Below are 26,304 nucleotides of genomic sequence, written 5' to 3' on the forward strand. Positions count from 1 at the left end.
AGAGCCAGTTTCATCATAGTGCTTGATGGTTTTTGCGACTGCACTTGAAGAAACTTTAAAAGTTCTTGAAATGTTCCGGATTGACTGACCTTCATGTCTTAAAGTAATGATGGACTGTCGTTTCTCTTTGCTTATTTGAGCTGTTCTTGCCATAATATGGACTTGGTCTTTTACCAAAGAGGGCTATCTTCTGTATACCCCCCCACCTTGTCACAACACAACTGATTGGCTCAAGCGCATTAAGAAGGAAAAAAATTCCACAAATTAACTTTTAAGAAGGCATACCTGTTAATTGAAATGCATTCCAGGTGACTACCTCATGAAGCTGGTTGAGAGAATGCCAAGAGTGTGCAAAGCTGTTATCAAGGCAAAGGGTGGGTATTTGAAGAATCTCAAATATAAAATATATTTTGATTTGTTGAACACTTTTTTGGTTACTACATGATTCCATGTGTGTTATTTCATACTTTTGATGTTTTCACAATTATTCTACAATGTAGAAAATATTATGAGTAGGTGTTCTAAAACTTTTGACTGGTAGTGTATACACTATATATATATATATATATATATATATATATATATATATATATATATATATATATATATATATATATATATTCACTACTGTTCAAAAGTTTGGGGTCACTTAGAGATGTCCTTGTTTTTTTAAAGAAAAGCACATTTTTTGTCCATTTAAATAACATCAAATTGATCAGAAATAAAGTGTAGACATTGTTAATGTTGTTAATGACTATTGTAGCCGGAAACGGCAGATTTTTTATGGAATATCTACATAGGCGTACAGAGGCCTATTATCAGCAACCATCACTCCTATGTTCCAATTGCACGTTGTGTTAGCTAATCGAAGTTATAGCCACAGTCTAGGACATTTACGGTCATTAGTGAAAACATTTTTATTTTATCTACTTAAAATGTATACAAATTTAGTTACTGATGCTGTTCTGTGGCCAAACATTTTGAAATGTTTGCCACAAATAAAAGTATTAAAAACACATATTTCCTTATTTTCACAATATCCATATCTCAAAACTAGTTGCAACTGGTTTAAATGTAGTTAGGCCCAGAGCCTTCTGTTCACGCAAACAGGATAAGCCCAATAAACAAGCTCTTAAATCTTTTCGTGGTTCAAACATGAAAGTGAAAATCTGGCTGAAATGTTCTTCGAACTCTGTAGATCAGTTTATGGAGGATAACCATCTGCAGAGGCTGGTTCAGAAAGGTGGGGCTGGATACCACATGTTCAATCACCATGACACCAGCAACAATAATCAGATTAGAGAACTTTTTAGAAAAAATTTAAACCAGACTGATAAAAACAGATTAGCTGGTCATGGCACTGGAGAAATGCAGCTACAGTAGTTACATTATCATCACTGCAGCAATGCTGATTGGCTGATGACAGAAAGTGTTTGGCAAACAGTTTGAAAACATGACCCTGCCTGGAGGGAACACCAGGTGCAGGAAGGACAGTGGCAGGGACAGGAGGGATGGGAGGGACAGAAGGGGCAGTGGTAGGGACGGGAGGGGTGGTGGCCGGGACAGGAGTGACAGGAAGGACAGTGGAAGGGACAGGAAGTATGGGAGGGACGGTGGCAGGGACCGGAGGGATGGTAGGGACCGTGGTATTGGGAGGGACGCTGTGGAATAACAAGAAGGCTTTCAGGGGCCGGACGATGACACCAAATGACTGCTTCTCTCTCACACACAGGTTATGTCATGAATGCATTTCTATCTGTATCAGGCCAGGCGTACCTGTATGTTGCAGGTGAGTTTATCTTCTCCAAGAATCACAGGCAACATCTCTCAATCTCCACCGCCCAGCTGATTGGCTCCACAGCAGCACAGCACCCCCTCCTTCGCGGTGTAACTCAACCCTCATCAACACCGTCTCTCCAGCAGCACAGCACCCCCTTCTTAGTGATGTAGCTGAACCCTCATCAACACCGTCTCTCCAGCAGCACAGCACACCCTCCTTAGTGATGTAGCTGAACCCTCATCAACACCGTCTCTCCAGCAGCACAGCACACCCTCCTTCGCGGTGTAACTCAACCCTCATCAACACCGTCTCTCCAGCAGCACAGCACACCCTCCTTAGTGATGTAACTCAACCCTCATCAACACTGTCTCTCAGCAGCACAGCACACCCTCCTTCGCGGTGTAACTCAACCCTCATCAACACCGTCTCTCCAGCAGCACAGCACACCCTCCTTAGTGATGTAACTCAACCCTCATCAACACTGTCTCTCAGCAGCACAGCACACCCTCCTTCGCGGTGTAGCTGAACCCTCATCAACACCGTCTCTCCAGCTGCACAGCACACCCTCCTTAGTGATGTAGCTCAACCCTCATCAACACCGTCTCTCCAGCAGCACAGCACCCCCTTCTTAGTGATGTAACTCAACCCTCATCAACACTGTCTCTCCAGCAGCACAGCACCCCCTCCTTCGCGGTGTAGCTCAACCCTCATCAACACCGTCTCTCCAGCAGCACAGCACACCCTCCTTCGCGGTGTAGCTCAACCCTCATCAACACCGTCTCTCCAGCAGCACAGCACACCCTCCTTCGCGGTGTAGCTCAACCCTCATCAACACCGTCTCTCCAGCAGCACAGCACACCCTCCTTCGCGGTGTAGCTCAACCCTCATCAACACCGTCTCTCCAGCAGCACAGCACACCCTCCTTCGCGGTGTAACTCAACCCTCATCAACACCGTCTCTCCAGCAGCACAGCACACCCTCCTTAGTGATGTAGCTCAACCCTCATCAACACCGTCTCTCCAGCAGCACAGCACCCCCTTCTTAGTGATGTAGCTGAACCCTCATCAACACCGTCTCTCCAGCAGCACAGCACACCCTCCTTAGTGATGTAGCTGAACCCTCATCAACACCGTCTCTCCAGCAGCACAGCACACCCTCCTTAGTGATGTAGCTGAACCCTCATCAACACCGTCTCTCCAGCAGCACAGCACACCCTCCTTTGCGGTGTAGCTCAACCCTCAGCAGCACCGTTTCTCCAGCAACACAGACAGAGACAATAAACACACTGCATTGGTCTTGCTGGTGCCTTCAAACCAAAACGCATGAAAAGTGGTGGGAAAAATATGTTGTTCTAACTTTTTCTTTGTCAACATGAGCCCTGTGTTGTATAATGCTGAACCATTGACCAATAGTGTCCTCTAGTGGTGCTTTCTGAGAGTGAGTCACACGTGAACTGGTGGGCAGGATTGTAAAGTAAGTAGTCTCCGATTCACTCAGACACTAACTGCTAGGCTGTTCAGGCCTCAAGCCACCCAGTCCAACAAAGCAAGGTCACAACACCTTATGGAACAGTAGCATCTATCCGAAATTGACTCAAGTAGCCTACTTCCTTGACAGGATGGAAAGGAACTGTAAAGATGCTGTTGTATTTCAGAAGACAATGAAACACAAAATTTGACCTCTCTCGCATCAGTTAAATTCAAAAGCCTTTAATTGGTACTACATTTGAGTAGTGATGTTACAAAGCTTTTCACATTTTCCACAGGTGAGAAGTGAACAAATTCACATGAATATGACCCGGAGTGAGAAACTAGATCAGGTCGCGGTTTCCCAAAAGCATCTTAAGGCCACGTTCATTGAACTTAGCCTTAAAGCTGCAATCAGCAGTAGACACATTAACAAAGTGGCCTCCCCACCGCTGGTTCAGGTAAAAAGCTGAGGGATAGGGCTGGAGAATGTAAGGACTGATCATACATGATATCAAAATTATAGTTTTAACAACATTTTGAGGCAATATAGTGTTTGTTTAGATGTTCATTGTTTACAAACACTGGTGTAAAACAAGCTTATATTTTGGTTCTGATGGGGTATGACAGTTAATCTAAACTCATGAAGCATTTATGAATTATATTATTCAAGAATCAATGGTTACATATCAATTTCTATGTCCAAAAATGGATGCAGCAACTGCTGATTGCCCTAAACTTTGATGCTTGCAGATCTGAAACGGTCTGGATAGGCATAACCAGTGTAGTAATGGTGGAGCTTACACCATATTGCCTACTCCTTACGTATCTGCAAACATGCTAAGGTCAGATCCACATACTGGTTAGGACCAAGGGCATAGGGAGCATATTGGGACCAACTGCAAGACAAGAGTTGGGCAAACAGAGGAGTAAGTTAATGACCAGACAAATACCATATACCAAGTATCTGTGCTACTTGTCAGGTGTCAGTGCTGTTATCCAATCAACAGACAACAGAACGGTCAGTTGCCAGTGCTGTTACCTAATCAATAGAACTGTCAGGTGTCAGTACTGCACACAACATGCAACCTGAGAACACTGCTTTAGTGAAGACACATGAAGCAGCACAGGCCAGTGATGTCAGATACTTTGATTAATAAATGCTATTAGTGGTGCCATAGTAAAAATGTCAATATGTTTCAACATTAGATAACCTGCAGCATAGTCTGGGCTGGCTAATGCTAGAACAGAATGGCATCCAGGCTATTGATTAATTCACATCTATAAAAAAACCACAGTCTCGTCGGTATGAAATGCATTGAGCAACTATGATTCTCTCTCTCTCTCGTTAACAGGTCCACACTATCTAAGGGAGATTAAACATTCCCCCCATTTCAGGTAAACAAAGCACAGGATCCAAAAGAAAACAGCAACAGAAATGCTTTTAATGTAACTGTGATTTGAATGACAGTAGCCCCGAGGGCGAGGCTAGTCGGTTTAACAGAATGAGAGAGTATATTGCATAGGTTGTTAATACCGGACAGTATAGTATGGAACCCAGTAAAAACAATCCAACTGCCAAGATGACTCTCACACACTAAAAATACCCCTTAAGCACTGATCAAATACCAATCTAGCCTATCAGCTCCTGACGGCTGAAGTTTGTACCTAGTCTTCTACCTTTCAGTCTCTGCAGTTGGGAAATACATGATTTGATATTGGATTACTATGAAAAACTAAAAACGGTCCATGTTGTTATAACAAATAACACTAGCCATGATAGAAAACTCTGCCACAGCATCCTAGACCTGTATACAGAAAGGCTGCCAATGTAGTCTCCTCTTCCATCTATACAAATGCTTTGAACATTCAAAAATGCTACTTTGCTCGACAGATCCGTGACCTGCTAGTGAAAAACGTATTTTCTGAAAATGTGTATAGATCTATTTTGTAAAGAAATTGTAATTCAATAACTTGAAGTGCAAATTTCAGATTCTCTAAAATGTAATATTAATAAGAGCAAGTAACTATTTTGGCTAAAATATAAATAAACACACAATTCAAGCAAATACTTCTCCATTAAAAAACATTTAAATAATTGTGAAATATTGCATTTTACCAAACCATACTTAGTGACGCTCTGTTCAATAAGCCAGGTTATCATGGATCAGTGAAAGTCTTCAGGCAAATGTTTGCACAACAGGAGTAGAGATTTGCCTCATGATGGCATAGCTAGAAAAAAACAGCCTCCCTGAGCAAAGTCACATCAACACTACAATTCAAATATTGAATAAAACACTCAAAGCTTGGCAAAACACACCATGCATCCTTCATGTTCTTCTTTTAGATGAAATTCACAATGAAAACAAAGTCTTTGTCCCAAATGGCACCTTAATCCCTAATAGTGCACTACTTTTGACCAGGACCCATAGGGCTCTGGTCAATACTAGTGCACTATTTAGGGAACGTGGTGCATTTGGGAAGCACACTAAGAGCCCCATAAATCAGTCATATTGAATCATATGTAACAAAAGCAGTACTAGTGTTTCTGGGAAGTCACTTATTGTTATTATAAATTACTGTCAAAGGATATAGAATAAACATACAGCCTCACTAACCCATTGCATTTCACACATTCCTAACACTCCAATCAAATATGTATTCTAACAAGTCTACAAAACTCAAGTCCATCTATAGATTCTAGCTATTGCACAACAAGTTACTGTATTATTGTAGTTTGAACTGGTCTGTCTGATGACAAGGCAAGTCATCTCACAGTCAATAATAATTAGTTCATGTTTTGGTTAAACAGCTCACATCTACTTTGCTCTCGAAAGTACAACGGCCCACCACTAGACTAGGGGTTTTACTTAGCTCAGTATACCACTGCATGTAAAATTCTTCAATGCATTGGGTTACATGTTGATACCTAGTTTGCTTCATTGCAGGAAGGAATGATACACCTTCACATCACTTAAACGACTACCTTTGAATCATTTGTTATGTTCATGGATCAAGCCTCAATTTCCCCTGAAACCTATCATACTGTATTCTGGTCCCAGATCTGTTGTTGCTCTTGTCAGCTCCATTGCTCATTGTCAAGCCAAATATGGGTTGACACAATCAGTGACAATGAGTTGGCATGATAGCACAAACAGACTGGCACTCAGGCCAACCATACCACCCATTGGCAGAAAATGTATTTCTCAGGAGTTCCAGGAGTAATATTTTGCCTGCTGCAGTGAGCTGTGGTAAGAGTATTGAGAACAGGCGCAGAATCAGAGCACATTGAGAATTTATACATAGGTCTCGAGATAAAGCAGGACCAAAGACCATTATTACACAGACTTGACTTCACAGACACTAAAAAGACAGCTTATAATACTACACTTTTCTAAAAATAGGCAACAACAAAAAATGTAGCAGTTAAATAAATATTTGGGAGAAGCACAAAGAAAATGTCCTCCTTTACTTTTCCACATCTTTGAGTAGTGACTCACAGCAGGCAGTAGGTTCCCAAGGTTGAACAGAGTGAGAGGTAAAGTGTCTGACCACCCATATCCACCTGGGGTGCATTCATTAGTGCCAGTGTAGTAAAACATTTTACAATGAAAACGAGAATTTCTATTGGACAAATTCAGATAGGCCCTTTCCCGTTTCAATCCATTTGCTTCTGTTTGCTTCCTACTGAACACACCCCTGTACCTCTACACTCTACTGACTGTGATAAGCACAACCGTTGCCCTCTAACATCACCTGGGGCTTAATCATTCAGAAAGATGAACAGTAACAAAACGTTCAGATAGAAATACATCATTTAGAACATACATTCTTCTTTGTCAGAGAGAGAATCCATCATGTCAGTTCTATATGTTACATTTATATCTACATTTAAGTAATTTATTAGATGCTCTTATCCAGAGGGACTTACAGTAGTGAGGGCATACATTTTCATACTGTTACCCTGTGGGAATGTTGCAGATGGTGCCACACGGAACCATCTGCAACATTCTGAACGTTTCAACCTTTTGAACACACCCCTGGCTAGTACTGAATCCTGGTTCCCTCGACACACAACAGTTAGGGTGCATGTTCACATGCAGACCCGTCTTCAACCAAATGATACGGACTTGACTGCTTGCCCTGAAGTCATTCGCCTTTGATGAAATGTAGCAATTTAAGGAAACAAATGAAACTGTAATTGATATTTAAATATCGCAAAACATACAAAAGCTGATTTTAAAGTGTAAACATTGTTTTGATGCCTGATGGTCATTTTTTTAGGTACATGGATAAATTATTTTAAATAAATCATGTAGGTCTTAACTATAAATTGTTCTTATTAAAATGTAAAAAACAACCATTTTTATAATAATTTTTATAATCATGTTCATGTTAACATTGTTCTTTTTTCTGTGGTATAAATAGATATATCTGTCACATCTCCGTCTTCTGAACTCTTACATTTACACATCTTCTCCGGCTTTGACTTTTCAAGGCGAAAACAATACTTGTCACAGCCGTGCGCACACACACACACACACCACACACACACGCGCGCCTACATACAAATGCACACGCCTACACACACACCGTTTGTGCAGTGTCTACGTGCGGTTGAGTGTCTGGAAGATTCTGGAGATCTGCAGCATGACAGGCCCAGTCTCAGGGTCGTTCATCCACTGGGTGCTGTTCAGAGGGTTCTCCAACATGTCCTCAAACGCTGCATAAAGACAAGGGTTTTAGAGGCTAACCTGCTGTGTGACCCTACAGTACACACAACAGAAAACCTAATCAAATGCTAACACACATTAAAAAGCTCCTTGTGTTTGTGTGTAACAGCTGTCGCTCCTACCCAGCAGTGTTTTGGGGTTGGTGAGGCCCAGCTGGACCACGGGGTTCTCCAGGATGGCCTGGAACAGAGGACTGTTGGTGTCGATGCCCTTATCCAGGTCCTCTGGAGACGGCTTCCTGTCCCCCAGCAGCCACTCACACTGCAGGATGACAACACGATAAGCAATCAGCAGCCACTCACTCTGCAAACACGTTAACCAATCAGCAACCATTTACTCACACAGAAGGACAACAAGATATTTAGATCAGTTAGTCAACTTCTCTGAAACTAGGATGGTCAATAGAGAATCAGGTCTCGATCCCAATGACAACATGGCCAAAGGGCGTGAAAAACAGTTAAATCATTCCTTCCTCTCTTGTATAAATTCATTTATTCTGCATCTAGAATGTCTCATTGAATAAAAGACGAGCGCATCATATAGATAGAAGATAGAGTGCTCCTGAAAGACCTAAGTGTCATATACTTCATGCTAGCAGATACCTATAGACTTCCAGTCATTGCGCTAACGTTAGTTAGCATTGGCTCTCGAAACTCCCTTCATTCCAGTTCTCTGCTGCCAATGACTGGAACGAACTACAAAAATCTCTGCAACTGGAAACACTTATCTCCCTCACTAGCTTTAAGCACCAGCTGTCAGAGCAGCTCACAGATTACTGCACCTGTACTTAGCCCATCAATAATTTAGCCCAAATAACTACCTCTCCCCCTACTGTATTTATTTATATATTTAGCTCCTTTGCACCCCATTATTTCTCTCGACTTTGCACATTCTTCCACTGCAAATCTACCATTCCAGTGTTTTACTTGCTATATTGGATTTACTTCGCCACCATGGCCTTTTTTTGCCTTTACCTCCCTTATCTCACCTCATTTGCTCTCATTGTATATAGACTTATTTTTCTACTGTATTATTGACTATGTTTTTTTACTCCATGTGTCACTCTGTGTTGTTGTATGCGTCGAACTGCTTTGCTTTATCTTGGCCAGGTCGCAATTGTAAATGAGAACTTGTTCTCAACTTGCCTACCTGGTTAAATAAAGGTGAAATAAATAAATAAAATACTGGACAGACATAAAAATGGTATCCACGAGTTCATCTGACTATGGGAAAGTATCCCTTTAAACTTACCGCAGCGTCCTGTTGGTTGTTGTTGACTCTCAGAGCATCGACCACCTCCTTCTCATCGAAACCCATCTCCATTAAAGCAATGACTGCCTGCAGAGTTAGACAGCAAAGAGTCTACTCATTCATCTGTGTGAGTTAACAGTTTATATAGTCAATACTTTCATTCCACAAGACATTTGTCATTATTCTATCAAGCTTTTGTAACAATATGATCAATAGAGTTTTATCACACCACGAGTCCAATAATCACAACACAGGTGGCATTCAGCAACCGAGTCCATAACTGAACGGCATCACATTACAAACACTTTGTGTAAGCTAGCTACATGTATCAGTGTTAGCTTGGTACATCCCAGGCCAGGCCATTGGTACCCACAGTAACACTCACCCGTGAGTCGGGCCTGAACTCTCTTTTCCTTCGGATTCTCTTGAAGATCTCAGTGAGCTCGTCCTGCCTGGCTCCGGTGGCAGCGTCGTCTGTGCTGGTCTGTGAGAGGGTGCGGAGGAGGCTGGGACGGAAAGCGGAGGCCGAGATAGAATGGACCAGGGGGGGTGCTGTGGCCCCTACTGCTCCTGGGGTGTCCTGGCCAGGCAGGGGGGTGTCCACCGTGGGGTCATCTACATGCTCAATCAGCCACTCCATGGCCTGGGTCACCGACATGCTGCAGGATGGAGGCAGTGAAAGAGGGGCATGGTTAAAACTGTCCTTTCTGTTTCTGTCATTTCACACTCTTCAGTTCAGATATGGCTCTCTTGTTGTGATTCAAACAACTGGCGATTCTGTATACACTTCACTGATGTGACCACTGACCAGTAGCATGGATGTAAGACTACACTCGTTGTGTCAGTGATTCTGATGTAGAGTCTGACTCCTGCTGCTGCTAAGTATAATTGATTGTAACTCACTGATTGAGTCTGAGCGCTTTGATGGCTCTGCTCTCAGGGAAACCCATCTCAGTCAGCTGCTGAAGGGCCGTCTCATCCACCCGGTCCTCATCATCCTCATCCAGCATGGCTGACAATCACACACAGACACACATTGTTAGTGAACTTGAATAATAGTATAATACAGTTGTCACAAATAGCCTTGGTCAGTATTCCAAAATTGTGTAGCTGGTCCGCACTCAAAAAGGAGATTCAAGGTTTCTTTTTAGTAATTATTTAATTTAGGGGTAGGTAGATAGACAAATGTTTCAGCCTTAGTTAGTGTCATTCAAAAGTAACAATATATACTCTTTATATACAAAAGTATGTGAACACCCCTTCAAAATGTGTGGATTCGGCTATTTCAGCCACACCCATTGCTGACAGGTGTATAACATTGGGCACACAGCCATGCAATCTCCATTGACAAACATTGGCAGTAGAATGGCTTTAATGAAGAGCTCAGTGACTTTCAACGTGGCACCGTCATAGGATGCCACCTTTCCAACAAGTCAGTTCCTCAAATATCTGCCCTGCTAAAGCTGCCCCGGTCAACTGTAAGCGCTGTTATTGTGAAGTGGAAACATCTATGAGCAGCAACGGCTCAGCCGCGAAGCGGTAGGCCACACACGCTCACAGAACAGGACCGCAGAGTGCTGAAGCGCATAGTGAGTAAAAATCATGTTCTCGGTTGCAACACTCACTACAGAGTTCCAAATTGCCTCTGGAAGCAACGTCAGCACAATAACTGTTCATAGGAAGCTTCATGAAATGTGTTTCCATGGCCGAGCAGCCGCACGCACACAAGCCTAAGATCACAATGTGCAATGCCAACCGCCGGTTGGAGTGGTGTACGCCATTGTACTCTGGAGCAGCGGAAACACGTTCTCTGGAGTGATGAATCACGTTTCACCATCTGGCAGTTCGACGGACAAATCTGGGTTTGGCGAATGCCAGGAGAATGCTACTTGCCCCGATGCATTGTGCCAACTGTAAAGTTTGGCGGAGGAGGAATAATGGTCTGGAGCTGTTTTTCGTGGTTTGGGCTAGGCCCCTTAGTTACAGTGAAGGGAAATCTTAACGCCACAGCATACAATGACATCCTAGACTATCCTGTGCATCCAACTTTGTGGCAACAGTTTGTGGAAGGCCCTTTCCTGTTTAAGCATGACAATGCCCCCGTGCACAAAGCGAGGTCCATACAGAAATGGTTTGTTGAGATCAGTGTGGAAGAACTTGACTGGCCTGCACAGAGCCCTGACCTTAACTCCATCGAACACCTTTGGGATGAATTGGAACGCTGAATGCGAGCCAGGCATAATCGCCCAACATCAGTGCCTGACCTCACGAACGCTCGTGGCTGAATGGAAGCAAGTCCCAGCAGCAATGTTGCAACATCTAGTGGAAAACCTTGCCAGAAGCATGGAGATTGTTATAGCAGCAAAGGGCGGACCAACTCCATATTAATGCCCATGATTTTGGAATGAGATGTTCGACGAGCAGGTGTCCACATACTTGTGGTTATGTAATACATGCGTATGTGTGTGTGTGTGTGTATATATACATATATATAGACACACAGTTGAAGTCAGAAGTTTACATACACCTTAGCCAAATGCATTTAAACTCAGTTCTTCACAATTCCTGACATTTAATCAGAGTAAAAATGCCCTGTCTTAGGTCAGTTAGGATCACCACTTTATTTTAAGAATGTGAAATGTCAGAATAATAGTAGAGAGAATGATTTATTTCAGCTTTTATTTCTTTCATCACATTCCCAGTGGGTCAGAAGATTACATACACTCAATTAGTATTTGGTAGCATTGCCTTTAAATTGTTTAACTTGGGTCAAACGTTTTAGGTAGGCTTCCACAAGCTTCCCACAATTAATTGGGTAAATTTTGGCTCATTCCTCCTGACAGAGCTGGTGTAACTGAGTCAGGTTTGTAGGCATCCTTGCTCGCACACACTGTCAGTTCTGCCCACCAATTTTCTATAGGATTGAGGTCAGGGCTTTGTGATGGCCACTCCAATACCTTGACTTTGTTGTCCTTAAGCCATTTTGCCACAACTTTGGAAGTATGCTTGGGGTCATTGTCCATTTGGAAGACCCATTTGCAACCAAACTTTAACTTCCTGACTGATGTCTTGAGATGTTGCTTCAATATATCCACATAATTTTCCTTCCTCATAATGCCATCTATTTTGTGAAGTACATCAGTCCCTCCTGCAGCAAAGCACCCCACAACATGATGCTGCCAACCCCGTGCTTCACGGTTGGGATGGTGTTCTTCGGCTTGCAAGCCTCCCCCTTTTTCCTCCAAACATAACAATTGTCATTATGGTCAAACTGTTCTATTTTTGTTTCATCAGACCAGAGGACATTTCTCCAAAAAGCACGATCTCTTTCCCCATGTGCTGTTGCAAACCATAGTCTGGCTTTTTTATGGCGGTTTTGGAGCAGTGGCATCTTCCTTGCTGAGCGGCCTTTCAGGTAATGTCGATATAGGGACTCGTTTTACTGTGGATATAGATACTTTTGTACCCGTTTCCTCCAGCATCTTCACAAGGTCCTATGCTGTTGTTTTGGGATTGATTTGCACTTTTCGCACCAAAGTACGTTCATCTCTAGGAGACAGAACTTCCTGAGCGGTAAGATGGCTGCGTGGTCCCATGGTGTTTATACTGGCGTACTATTGTTTGTACAGATGAACGCGGTACCTTCAGGTGTTTGGAAATTGCTCCCAAGGATGAACCAGACTTGTGGAGGTCTACAATGTTTTTTTCTAAAGGCCTTGGCTGATTTCTTTTGATTTTCCCATGATGTCAAGCAAAGAGGCACTGAGTTTGAAGGTAGGCCTTGAAATACATCCACATGTACACCTCCAATTGACTCAAATTATGTCAATTAGCCTATCAGAAGCTTCTAAAGCATGACATTATTTTCTGGAATTTTCCAAGCTGTTTAAAGGCACAGTCAACTTAGTGTATATAAACTTCTGACCCACTGGAATTGTGATACAGTGAATTATAAGTGAAATAAGGTGTCTGTAAACAATTGTTGGAAAAATGTATTGAGTCATGCACAAAGTAGATGTCCTAACCAACTTGCCAAAACTATAGTTTGTTCACACGAAATTTGTGGATTGGTTGAAAAACGAGTTAATGACTCAAACCTAAGTATTTGTAAACTTCTGACTTCAACTGTATATATATATATATATATATATATATATTCCCTAACCAGTCAGCCAAGGCAGTTGTAAAGGCAAATGTTTTTGGAGTGTAACAGCGTCTGCATGTTGTACCATTGGCCTTTTTGAAGAGCTCCACAGCATCAGGATTCAAGGCGAGAAGCTTCTGGGCCACTTCAATGAGAGAGACAAGGATTTTCCTAAGCTCCGTCTGAAACTGAAGGAAAATGTACACACATGCACATATAAACAATAATTAATACTCTATTTTTTGGACTGAGGTTCATGGCATAACATTTAGAGCATTATCAACTTGCCAGGTCTCCCGTGGGAATGAGGTCTTCTGACCTCAATGGGATTTCCTAATTAAATAAAGGGTTACATAAACATAAAATCTTAGCATCAGAAATGTAGAATATGATAAACTTCACTCATTTTAACCTGCCTCTGATTATTGTGCAGACCCATGAAATTCAGGACTAGTTGAATTTCAGTACAATAGTCAGTGGAACACTCCTCCAGAGCTTTTGAACCATGCATTCGGCCAGGTTATTTACAATAGTGTACAATCCTACTGTACATACGTCTCTGATGTTGTGCTGGGTGACAGTGCGGTCAGTGTGGCGGGTGGACAGGCCAGCGGTGGCCTTCAGGATAGCTTCCTTATCTGGAGCCTTGTTATCTTGCTTCTTCTGACAGACAGGGAGGAATCCCACACAGACAATAATCGCAGACAGTACAAATAGTTAGATGTAAGAAGTTTGTTGAATTACTTGTCCATGGTTCTATCCGTATTAGCAATCCATTAAACATTTGTCTGATGATCAGTGCCTATTTAGTTTCAGCGCTGAGTTAGATAACCCACAAAACAATACAATTAAACAAGAGTAAATAAATCAGTTTTACCTTCTCCTCTGCAGATATATCCACCATTTTCGGAGGGGGTGGCGGTGGTCTCTTCTTTATCAGTAGAAGAACATCTAAAACCAAAGGAATCACTAACTTCCGAGCATAATTGCTGTTGTTGTATTGATTGTATACCGTTGTATTTGAACTTTGTGTGACTGTCCTTGTCTAACAGTGTATCAGTGTTTTGTTGCTTGTCATGTTTTGTGTGGACCCCTGGAACAGTAGCTGCTGCTTCTGTAAAAGCTAATAGGGAGCCAAATAAACAAATAACAATCACTAAATGTTTGTGGTGAAAATGTAAACATTGAGACAACTTTGTGACATCCATACGATTACCTTTATCTTTTAAATTTTCATCTGAAACGGTTTTTGTTTCCATGAGGATCCTCTCTGTGGCAGCATGGACAAGTTTGTGGTGTGTGAGTGTTTTGGGGTCTTCAAGACTTCCATGTACATACTGAAAAACAAACAAACCCCAACATTATCCCACAGGCAGAAACAATTAGCAGTACTTTTACCCTGGTAAAATACTAGCTACAGTGTCATAAGCAGTTTGTAATTGGTCATGTATAGGCTAGCTAGACCTACATCAATAGCCAGACTCATTTCGAAAGGTACCAATTATTTCTGCATTACACTAGGAGCATTGTGCCTAGTTTGCAGGTTTAGAGGCTAGACAGCTTGCGAGCCAACTTGCTAAATTATAAATAGCAGTGTCTACCCAGTTACTATAAATACGGAACCACTGACAATTTCAACTGGGCCTGCAAACAGCTACAATTTCACCACGGGCAAACACCAATGAGCAAGCAGGAAAATAAACACACAAACATACATGTTTCAAGCACTTCTCTTTGAGTTTTTCAATAGTGGTATCCTCTGTAACTTCTTCCAACCACTCCGTACCCTCCATTGTACAAATATGGATTTTTAATATTTTTCCAGCGAATATCTTCTCTTCTTGCACAAACATAGCTGTAGCCTTGGTGTGTAGCTAGATAGCTACCAGTCCAGTGATGTTGGCTTGCTGTTACGGCTAGCTTGCTAACGTTAGCGCGCTAACTGGCGTCTTCGAAAACCAGCGACAACAGTGCAAACGCCTGCACTTTTGATTTTCAGACCATTTTCAGACAGTCTGGTCGTAATTTAACGAAATAGCAGTCTACTGACGTTATTTCGCTAAAAATATTTGTTTACTTTCCTTGAAGAGTCGAGCACTCAGCCGAAGACCATATTTTGTTGGTAACGATTGACCTCTGAACCCAGGCAACGTAGTGTTGGCCCTGTGCATAGTGGGAGTTGTAGTTACGTTACATCTTAAATCCTTCTTTGCAATATCCTTTTTTGGACTTATACATTTCTAACCATTAATTATTTAAGAATATAACTTATAAATGCCTTATGAGCTTAGTTCAACTGTTGAACCCGGCAATGAGAATCCCAAAAATCCAATGGCTACCCTGACAATTTGCATTGACCCCCTTTTATTTGCACTGACTCTCTTGCACTGGCTCTATGCACATACACATACACACTCACACAAATACACAGTTTCACAGTCTTCACATAGGCTTCTGCTCATCTGTTTATTATCTATCCTGATTGCCTAGTCACTTTTACCTCTACCTGCATCAAATCAAATTTTATTTGTCACATGCTCTGAAAATGTGTAGACCTTACCGTGAAATGCTTACTTACAAGCCCTTAACCAACAATACAGTTCAAGAAAGAGTTAAGAAAACATTTACTAAATAAACTAGTAAATACAATAACGAGGCTATATACAGGGGGTTCCGGTATAAGTCAATGTGCGGGGGTACAGGTTAGTCAAGTTATTTTGTACATGAAGGTAGGGGTAAAATGACAATGCAAAGATAATAAACAGTGAGTAGCAACAGTGTAAAAACAAAGGGGGGTGGGGGTCAATTTAAATAGTCCGGGTAGCCATTTTATTAATTGTTCAGCAGTCTTGGGGGTAGAAGCTGTTAAGGAGCCTTTTGGTCCTAGACTTGGCACTCCGGTACCGCTTGCCGTGTGTTAGCAGAGAGAACAGTCTATGACTTGGGTGACTGGGGCCTTTGACAATTTTTTGGGCCTTCCTCTGACACCACCTAGTAAATAGGTCCTGGATGGTAGGAAGCTTGGCCCAAGTGATGTACTGGGCCATACGCACTACCCTCTGTAGCGCCTTACGGTCAGATGCCGAGCAGTTGCCATACCAGGCGGTGATGCAACCGGTCAGGATGCTCTCGATGGTGCAGCTTTAGAACATTTTGAGGATCTGGGGACCCATGCCAAATGTTTTCAATCTCCTAAGGGGAAAATGTGTTGTCGTGCCCTCTTCACGACTGTCTTGGTATGTTTGGACCATGATAGTTCGTTGGTGATGTGGACACCAAGGAACTTGAAACTCTCAACCCGCTCCACTACAGCCACATCGATTTTAATGGGGGCCTGTTCGCCCTGCCTTTTCCTGTAGTCCACGATCAGCTCCTTTGTCATGCTCACATTGAGGGAGAGGTTGTTGTCCTGACACCACACTGTCAGGTCTCTGACCTCCTCCCTATAGGCTGTCTCATCGTTGTCGGTGATCAGGCCTACCAGTGTTGTGTCGTCGGCATGTTTGGCCATGCAGTCGTGGGTGAAGATGGAGTACAGTGGGGGACTAAGCATGCACCCCTGAGGGGCCCCAGTCTTGAGGTTCAGCGTGCAGATGTGTTGTTGCCTACTCTTACCACCTGGGGTCGGCCTGTCAGGAAGTCCAGGATCCAGTTGCAAAGGTAGGTGTTTAGTCCCATGGTCCTTAGCTTAGTGATGAGCTTTGTGGGCACTATGGTGTTGAACGCTGAGCTGTAGTCAATGAACAGTATTCTCACATAGGTGTTCCTTTTGTCCAGGTGGGAAAGGGCAGTGTGGAGTGAGATTGAGATTGCGTCATCTGTGGATCTGTTGGGGCAGTATGCAAATTGGAGTGGGTCTAGGGTTTCCGGGATGATGGTGTTGATGTGAGCCACGACCAGACTTTAAAAGCACTTCATGGCTACCGACGTGAGGTTACCTTCGCTTCCTTGGGCATATGTACATAAACTCATCAAAAAAAGGAAAGTCCTCTCACTGTCAACTGCATATATTTTCAGAAAACTTAACATGTGTAAATATTTGTATGAACATAACAAGATTCAACAACTGAGACATAAACTGTTCCACAGACATGTGACTAAGAGACATGGAGTAATGTGTCCCTGAACAAAGGGGGGGGGGGGTCAAAATCAAAAGTAACAGTCATTATCTGGTGTGGCCACCAGCTGCATTAAGTACTGCAGTGCATCTCCTCTTCATGGACTGCACCAGATTTGCCAGTTCTTGCTGTGAGATGTTACCCCACTCTTCCACCAAGGCACCTGCATGTTCCCTGACATTTCTGGGGGGAATGGCCCTAGCCCCAACCCTCCAATCGAACAGTTCCCAAACGTGCCTTATGGGATTGAGATCCGGGCTCTTCGCTGGCCATGGCAGTACACTGACATTCCTGTCTTGCAGGAAATCACACACAGAACGAGCAGTATGGCTGGTGGCATTGTCATGCTGGAGGGTCATGTCAGGATGAGCCTGCAGGAAGGGTACCACATGAGGGAGGAGGATGTCTTCCCTGTAATGCACAGCGTTGAGATTGCCTGCAATGACAATAAGCTCAGTCCGATGATGCTGTGACACATCACCCCAGACCATGACGGACCCTCCACCTCCAAATCGATCCCGCTCCAGAGTACAGGCCTCGGTATAACGCTCATTCCTTCGACGATAAATGCAGTTCCGACCATCCCCCCTGGTGAGACAAAACCGCGACTCGTCAGTGAAGAGCACTTTTTTGCCAGTCCTGTCTGGTCCAGCGACTGTGGGTTTGTGCCCATATGTGACGTTGTTGCCGGTTATGTCTGGTGAGGACCTGCCTTACAACAGGCCTACAAGCCCTCAGTCCAGCCTCTCTCAGCCTATTGCGGACAGTCTGAGAACTGATGGAGGGATTGTGCATTCCTGGTGTAACTCGGGCAGTTGTTGTTGCCATCCTGTCCCTGTCCCGCAGGTGTGATGTTCGGATGTACCGATCCTGTGCAGGTGTTGTTACACGTGGTCTGCCACTGCGAGGATGATCAGCTGTCCGTTCTGTCTCCCTGTAGCGCTGTCTTAGGCGTCTCACAGTACGGACATTACAATTTATTGGCCACATCTGCAGTCCTCATGCCTCTGTAACGGATGTGAAATGGCTAGCTAGTTAGCGGGTACGCGTTAGTAGCGTTTCAATCAGTTACGTCACTTGCTCTGAAACCTAGATGTAGTGTTGCCCCTTGCTCTGCAAGGGCCGTGGCTTTTGTGGAGCGATGGGTAACGACGCTTCGTGGGTGACTGTTGTTGATGTGTGCAGAGGGTCCCTGGTTCGCGCCCGTGTCGGGGCGAGGGGACGGTTTAAAGTTATACTGTTACATTGGTGCCGTGACCCGGATCACTGGTTGCTGCGGAAAAGGAGGAGGTTGAAAGGGGGGTGAGTTTAACGGATGTGAAATGGCTAGCTAGTTAGCGGGTACGCGCTGGTAGCGTTTCAATCAGTTACGTCACTTGCTCTGAAACCTAGATGTAGTGTTGCCCCTTGCTCTGCAAGGGCCGTGGCTTTTGTGGAGCGATGGGTAACGACGCTTCGTGGGTGACTGTTGTTGATGTGTGCAGAGGGTCCCTGGTTCGCGCCCGTGTCGGGGCGAGGGGACGGTTTAAAGTTATACTGTTACACCTCCTTGCAGCATGCCTAAGGCACGTTCACGCAGATAAGCAGGGACCATGGGCATCTTTCTTTTTGTTTTTTTCAGAGTCAGTAGAAAGGCCTCTTTGGTGTCCTAAGTTTTCATAACTGTGACCTTAATTGCCTACTGTCTGTAAGCTGTTAGTGTCTTAACGACCGTTCCACAGGTGCATGTTCATTAATTGTTTATGGTTCATTGAACAAGCATGGGAAACAATGGTTATTAAACCCTTTACAATGATGATCTGTGAAGTTATTTGGATTTTTACGAATTATCTTTGAAAGATAGGGTCCTGAAAAAGGGACGTTTCTTTTTTGCTGAGTTTATTACCTCAATTACCTCGTACCCCAGCACATTGACTCAATACCAGTACTCCTTGAATATAATCTAATCTAATTTTTCTTACTTTTTAACTCTGCAATGTTCTTAAGGGCTCTTAAGTAAGCATTTCACGGTGAAGTCTACACCTGTTGTATTCGGCGCATTTGACAAATACAATTTGCTTTGAGGGTTTGAATTTTAAAATATACGCTTGTTTTTCTTGTTTTTATAAACAATGTAAATGTAAACAAACACTTTATTGCCTCAAAACATGGTTAAAACTATAATTTGGATATCATGGATGGTCAGTCCTTCAAATCAAATCAAATGTTATTTGTCAAATGCTTTGTAAACAACAGGTGTAGACTAACAGTGAAATGCTTACTGACGGGTCCTTTTCCAACAATGCAGAGTTAAAGATAAAATAGAAATAGTGATTCAATGAATAAATACAAATTGAATAACAATAACAAGTAAAAATAACGTCTTCATACAGGAAGTACCAGGACCGAGTCAATGTGGAGGGGTACAAGGCAATTGAGGTAGCTATGTACATATAGGTAGGGGTAAAGTGACTAGGCAACAGGATAGATATTAGACTGAGCTGTAGCACAAGCAGCATCTTATGTTGTGAAAGTGTGTGTGTGTGTGTGTGTGTGTGTGTGTGTGTGTGTGTGTGTGTGTGTGTGTGTGTGTGTGTGTGTGTGTGTGTGTGTGTGTGTGTGTGTGTGTGTGTGTGTGTGTGTGTGTTCAGTGGTGTAAAGTACTTAAGTAACAATACTTGAAAGTACTGCTTAAGTCATTTTTTGAGGTATCTGTACTTTACTTTACTATTTATATTTTTGACAATTTTTACTTTTACTTCACTACATTCCAAAAGAAAATTATGTACTTTTTACTCCATACTTTTTCCCTGAAACCCAAAAGTACAAATTACATTTTGAATGCTTAGCAGGACAGGCAAATGGTCTAATTCACACATTTATCAAGAGAATACTCCTGGTCATCCCTACTACCTCTGACCTGGCGGAATCACTAAACACATACTTCGTTTGTAAATTATGTCTGAGTGTTGGAGCGTGCCACTGGTTATTCGTGAATTTAAAAAAACAAGAAAATGGTGCAGTCTGGTTTGCTTAATATAAGGACTTTTAATTGTTATGTACTTAAGTATATTTAAGCAATTACATTTACTTTTAATACTTAGGTATATTTAAAACCAAATACTTTTAGACTTTTACTCAAGTAGGATTTTACTGGGTGACTTTTAAGGTATTTTCTATTAAGGTATCTTTACATTTACTCAAGTATGACAATTAGGTCGTTTTCCACCACTGTTTGTGTGTGTGTGTGTGTGTGTGTGTGTGTGTGTGTGTGTGTGTGTGTGTGTGTGTGTGTGTGTGTGTGTGTGTGTGTGTGTGTGTGTGTGTGTGTGTGTGTGTGTGTGTGTGTGTGTGTGTGTGTGGAGATGTGTGTGTGGAGATGTCAGTTTAGGCACTGTAAGTGTGAGTGTGTGGGTAGAGTCCTGTATGTGTGCATTGTGTCAGTGCAAGAGAGTTAGTTAAAAAAAGGGTCAATGCTGGTAGTCCGGGTAGCCACTTGATTAGCTATTTAGCAGCCTTGTTTAGCAGTCTTATGGCTTGGGGGTAGAAGCTGTTCAAGGTCCTGTTGGTTCCAGACTTGGTGCATCGGTATTGCTTGCCGTGCGGTTGCAGAGAGAACAGTCTATGGCTTTGACAATTTTTGGGCCCTTCCTCTGACATCGCCTGGTATAGAGGTCCTGGATGGCAAGCAGCTTGGCCCCAGTGATGTACTGGGTTGTACTCACTACCCTCTGTAACACCTTGCGGTCGGATGCATTGCAGTTGCCGTACCAAGTGGTGATGCAGCCAGTCAAGATGCTCTCAATTGTGGAGCTGTAGAACTTTCAGGATCTGAGTGCACATGCCAAATATTTTCAGACTCCTGAGAGGGAGAGGTGATGTCGTGCCCTTTTCACAACTGTGTGGGTGTCTGTGGACCATGTTAATTCCTTTGTGATGTGGACACCTAGGAACATGAAGCTCTCGACCCGCTCCAGCCCAGCCCCATACCTGCATCCATAGCTCTATCTATGAATTTGAGAGCGGTTACATTTAACCAGGCCCATCCGGTAGCTTTATACCAAAACAGAGGCTGGGAGACCGCTTAGTTATTGCTTCAATTAAGGATTCTAGCTTTCACTTTGTAGTTTCAAACTCAATCAGCTGTGAAATCCAAAAACTAAAAGCACCACCACAAGAGGGAGATTTTTCCACACTGAGGCAATCCCCTTATACTTTAGCTTCTTTTTTTTTCAACAGGCCACCTAATTCAGTATACACTACGATTGATTGACTCATATGAAGTACTTATTAACAAATGCATAGCTTTTAATTAAACTGTTTCATTTAATTTCTAGAGACTCCTCTCAAAAGAGAGCAAGTTGTTATGGTATGGGCACATGGGCTGGTTCATTTCTGATGAATTTTTGCAAACAAACATCTAACATTGTTTCATATACCTTCTTACGCCCTTCTTTTATAATGAATTGTTACTTTGAATCTTGCTCTGGGTTGTGTGTATGTTGGGGTCAATGATGTGGTTGCATGATAGTATTAGCATCCGCGCAGGCGCAGTGGTTAGCTACTTATGCTAACGGTCAGACAGATAATTCGATTTATGGGAAAGCGCGGATACGGAGGTACATAAAGGTGCTTCTCACTAAGACGTTAAATCTTCGACCTAAAATGAGTCATCATATTGAAAGATAAACCGGGAATAATCAGGTACGTTACTGTCTTTCGTAAACTCTGTACATTTCTGTCTGGCATTGGTAGTAAACGTTTATCCTGGGTTTCCCGTGGCGCGGTTGTCAGACACAGGCCGCAAATTGGGTTTTGTTGCTGGGGAGGAGACCGTTCGTTCATCTCGCTGCTGCTACGATGTGGTGCTTGGGCTTTGCTCGGGCAATTGCATAAGAAAGTCCTTTTGTTACATATTTTATACTGACCGATCTAAAGGGTTGATTGACGTTACATAGTGTTTTTTTTCATGTATTTAAAAAAAAACTGTTTGATTAAGTTAGTGAATGTCAGTTCGATTCATCCAGTTATTGTAACCTAGCATAAAGCTGCACTTGACTAGCTATCTGACTAGCCAGCTAACTGGATAAAAACAGCTAACTTAAGTCTGTTGGCCAAGGTGCTTTCTAACTTGGCCAGTAAGGCTATTTTGTAGATGTTGTACAACCCAGATTCAACGAAACAATCCAGTTTATTGTCAGTTAGCTAGCTAAAGTTAGCCACCTGTCTAATGAATGGGCGCCCAATGCTAAGTTAGCTAACATGCCAGCATCTACCAGACTAGCTAGCTAGCTAAGTTGTGTTTCCATTTTCACTTGTGGGTTAGTTAGCTGGTTAGTTAACAATTCCTCAGTGGCTCGCTAGTAACTAACGTAATACTCGAATGAAATTACTATAGTCATTTAGTATAGTCACTTTAATAACTAGTTACATGTACCTATTTTCTCGACTAACCGGTGCCCCCGCACATTGACTCTGTACCCTTTGCAAGGATGGATGTGGATCTGTTTGGTGGTGGGGATGCCACCCGAAGAAACATGGATTCAGCTGGTGAAGGGACAATAGAGATTGTTCCTTTGGAAATGTATGACTCAGCCAGAGCAAAAATAGACGCCAACCTGCGATGGCTGTTCGCCAAGGCATACAGCATTGGTAAGTTCTCTCACACTCACTCTCACTCTCTCTCACACACACACACACACACACACACACACACACACACACACACACACACACACACACACACACACACACACACACACACACACACACAGGGATAATGACATAGGTATTAAAAAGGTCCAAAATAATCGCCTGTCACATAGCTACACAACTCCAATGCCTTGGTGCAAGTATTAACCCTATACTGTTCTCACACAGACACTTCAGGATTTTACCCTCTGCTGTGATCCAAAGCGTTATGGAGATGTATGTAGGTTTTTAATGACAAAGAAACGCAACACTTCTCAAGGAAGACACAGTTGCCCCATCTAGTGGCAGGGTTGGGCCCAAATGTTGTTAGACGGGAAATGTGTCTTTGTGTTCATCCACACCTCAGACTAACAGTCTGCAGTTGGGCTTGGCCTAATGAGCCCTTCTTGGAACAGGCCTTGATGGCTGAACCAAGCCGAATGGAATGTATTGTCTATATTTTTTCAGTTATTATGCATCAAAATTCTTTGTTTGCAGAGCTGACTGTGTCCCTATATGACTTGGCAAATTATCTGATTGTTTTTGTGCAGTGGCCTTTCACAGTACAGTGAGACTGGACTCACAGGAAAACTGCTGAATAAATCCACTGACTCTGTCAGACTCGTCATGGCAAATGCAGAGCAAGATATCAGTCCTTGTCACTCTTATCAAGAGTGACAATGTTGCTGACTTGCTGTTTTATTTTTTATTTTATTTCACCTTTATTTATCTGTAATGATGTCAACAACATCATTCGACCAAACAATTACCTGGACCTTTGTAAAAAGTGACTATTTTCTAAAATGTTCTAGGTTCTTCAGAGCAAAACAGTCAAGGTATTTTGATGTTTATTGATTTTTGTATTGCAAGATTCCCATGTCTGTCACACTAACGAATCACTTATCTCCACCTGCATAATTAACTGGAGGATATGTGGAATGAATTACACCTCACACCACAGTGCCACAAGTATAGCCAGCTGGCTCCTCCACAGCATCTTAGCATGTCTTCTGCATGGAACCAAAGCCACAGGCCTTCAATAGCAAAGCTAGGCCAGGTAGCGACCCTTAAAATAGCAATTGGGCCTAGCTTTGCTACTGAAGGCCTGTGGCTTTGATTCCATGCAGAAGACATGTTAAGATGTTGTGGAGGAGCCAGCTGACTATACTTGTGGTGTGATGTGTAATTCATTCCACATATCCTACAGCTAGGGTTGCCTGTCACTAGTGGAGGAAACCTGTCATGTGAGCGATGCGTGACCTAATTTCACTCAGAGCACTTGCTCTGGCTATGGATTTTTAATTTCTAAACAGTCATGTCAATGGAGTGTCGTCTGTGTTATCACTGGAAGAACATAATGGTGCCGCGTGCGGTGGTTAATTTCTTCACTCTCAAATGAGGAGAGACAAACTTAGCACACAAATCAGTTATACTTAAACTAAATCTTGAATCACTTATTAATAAGGGAGCAGGTCAATACAACACCTATAAAGTGAATCGATTGAGTGCTCTACGATAATGATGGCTGGTCGACAAATCACGCTCAGATGATTTGTTGAGAGCCCCGAGACAAAAGTACAAAGGTATTTTATAGCCAAGATACACTCCTTTCAACCTACATGCTGAACAATCAATGTATAGAATGGGTCACAAGGTTAAGATTTGTATGAAAGATACCTATAATTCACAGCAGACAGTATCTGCTGTGTCAACAGTTTTCATTGTGTAGAGACCAGTGTCTGGCCCCCCAACTCCATACTGGAGCCATGTCTCCCTGGTACCATATAGAACAGAAACATTAACTCATGCTCTGGAATGCTCTAAGTTTTATCACCCAAAATACATGGTAAATCTCCTGTCAGTGTTATCTCCCAGAGCCCCATCCTCAGTAGAACACACACACACAATAGTTATAAGAATCCTCTATTCTGTTGCATAAAACATTCATTTGATGCAATACAACTATTATAACATCATCTTGCAATTTTTAACCATACGTGCCATCCATTGTTTTCCTAACATGGCTTCTTTGGATTGCTTTTCCTATTGTTATTTCTGGATTCAAGAAGGGAATTTTTAGTTTTGTTCTGGCCTATCACCTCCCCGTATGATATTCATTATACTGAAAGTGTAACCATGTTGCTTCCGTCCCTCTCTTCCCAACCTGGGCTTGAACCATGGAACCTCTGCACACATCAACAGTCACCCTCGAAGGATCGTTACCTTTTTGCCCCACAAAAGCCTCGGGCCTTGCAGAGCAAGGGAAACAAATGCTTCAAGGTCTCCGAGCGAGTGACGTCACCGCTAATTAGCTAGGCATTTCACACTGGTTACACAAGCACCTGCACCATTTCAGTCTGTGTACGTCAGGGTTTCCCAAACTCGGTCCTCGTGACCCCAATGGGTGCACGTTTCATTTTTTGCCCTAGCAATACACCGCTGATTTCAAATAATAAACTAATTTGATCGTTTGAATCAGCTGAGCACCCCTTGGGGTCCCGAGGACCGAGTATGGGAAACGCTGATATACAGTGTTTTCTAAGCCTAGGTTTCATTTTGTCATCCTAGCATTTTGGTTTCTGCTGTCATTACAGTGATTTCATAATGTCACTCAGACACACGCCTGCACACAGCAAACAAATGATCCCAGATTTGAATGGTATTCATATGGATGGAATGCCATGCTCCTGTTTTCATTCTGTTCTCCTTGTTTTTTTCCTCATGCCTAGTCCCTGTGTTCCTCTAACAGAGAGCTGTGGTCCCGGAGAGCTCAGAAACAGTAATAGGCTTTTGTCCTGATGACGAACGAACACTGCCTCTCCTCTCTCTCCCTCTGGAGGAATCTCCCCACTGTCTGTCATCTGCAGCTCTAAGGGTTGTAGCTAACAGCCATGCAGGCAGACAGAGTACACTAGCACTCAGCAACATCTAATCTATATTAGCTTAAGACATGGGAACAGAAATCATTGCCCAAAGATTAACTGGGGGTGAAACACAGTTTGATAATAGAGGGAGTGGATTGTACAGTAGCCTTGGGGATTTTGGGGACTGCCTGTGCTCAGGTGCAACACTAATTGGCATCCCCCATTTGGGAATTGTGGTGTTTTTTTAACCTACGGCAGTAGTGGAGTGTATTGCTAAT

The 26,304-nt window shown here is 42.9% G+C and overlaps 2 protein-coding genes across 4 annotated transcripts in view; one reads left to right on the forward strand and one right to left on the reverse strand.

Moving 5' to 3' along the window:
• Positions 1 to 3,473: 3,473 nt before the first annotated feature.
• ubac1 (UBA domain containing 1) lies at positions 3,474 to 15,503 on the reverse strand. Of its 3 annotated transcripts, XM_039013784.1 has the most exons (11): positions 15,090 to 15,503; positions 14,591 to 14,711; positions 14,252 to 14,325; positions 13,930 to 14,037; positions 13,460 to 13,562; positions 10,134 to 10,242; positions 9,616 to 9,889; positions 9,231 to 9,317; positions 8,102 to 8,240; positions 7,840 to 7,969; positions 3,474 to 4,145 (listed from the first exon to the last, which is right to left on the reverse strand). In XM_039013784.1, the coding sequence occupies exons 1-10, from the start codon at positions 15,225 to 15,227 to the stop codon at positions 7,854 to 7,856; spliced, it is 1,269 nt and encodes a 422-aa protein (XP_038869712.1). In that variant the 5' UTR covers positions 15,228 to 15,503; the 3' UTR covers positions 3,474 to 4,145; positions 7,840 to 7,853. The 3 variants fall into 3 exon arrangements, with proteins under 3 accessions (XP_038869712.1, XP_038869713.1, XP_038869711.1); XM_039013785.1 differs by lacking the exon at positions 3,474 to 4,145 and having other exon boundaries at positions 4,670 to 7,969; positions 13,930 to 14,034; XM_039013783.1 differs by lacking the exon at positions 3,474 to 4,145 and having other exon boundaries at positions 4,670 to 7,969.
• Positions 15,504 to 22,057: 6,554 nt separating this feature from the next.
• The window catches only part of LOC120063418 (calmodulin-regulated spectrin-associated protein 1-B-like), a 30,102-nt gene continuing 25,855 nt past the window's right edge, over positions 22,058 to 26,304 (forward strand). The window contains exons 1-2 of the mRNA XM_039013786.1: positions 22,058 to 22,175; positions 22,963 to 23,123. Of these exons, the coding sequence (XP_038869714.1) occupies positions 22,964 to 23,123 (160 nt within the window). The 5' untranslated portion in view covers positions 22,058 to 22,175; position 22,963. The remainder of the gene's footprint in view (positions 22,176 to 22,962; positions 23,124 to 26,304) is intronic.

The sequence above is a fragment of the Salvelinus namaycush genome, chromosome 18 (assembly GCF_016432855.1).
Source record: "Salvelinus namaycush isolate Seneca chromosome 18, SaNama_1.0, whole genome shotgun sequence".
Lineage (NCBI taxonomy): Eukaryota > Metazoa > Chordata > Actinopteri > Salmoniformes > Salmonidae > Salvelinus > Salvelinus namaycush.

Excerpts from the sequence above, each read along its gene's own strand:
- ubac1 (XM_039013784.1), bottom strand. The coding sequence starts at position 15,227 with ATGTTTGTGCAAGAAGAGAAGATATTCGCTGGAAAAATATTAAAAATC. Across the intron at positions 14,712-15,089 it reads AAGAGAAGTGCTTGAAACAT|TATGTACATGGAAGTCTTGA; the intron begins GTATGTTTGTGT and ends TTTGTTTTTCAG. Across the intron at positions 8,241-9,230 it reads ACAACCAACAGGACGCTGCG|TGTGAGTGGCTGCTGGGGGA; the intron begins GTAAGTTTAAAG and ends GTCATCCTGCAG.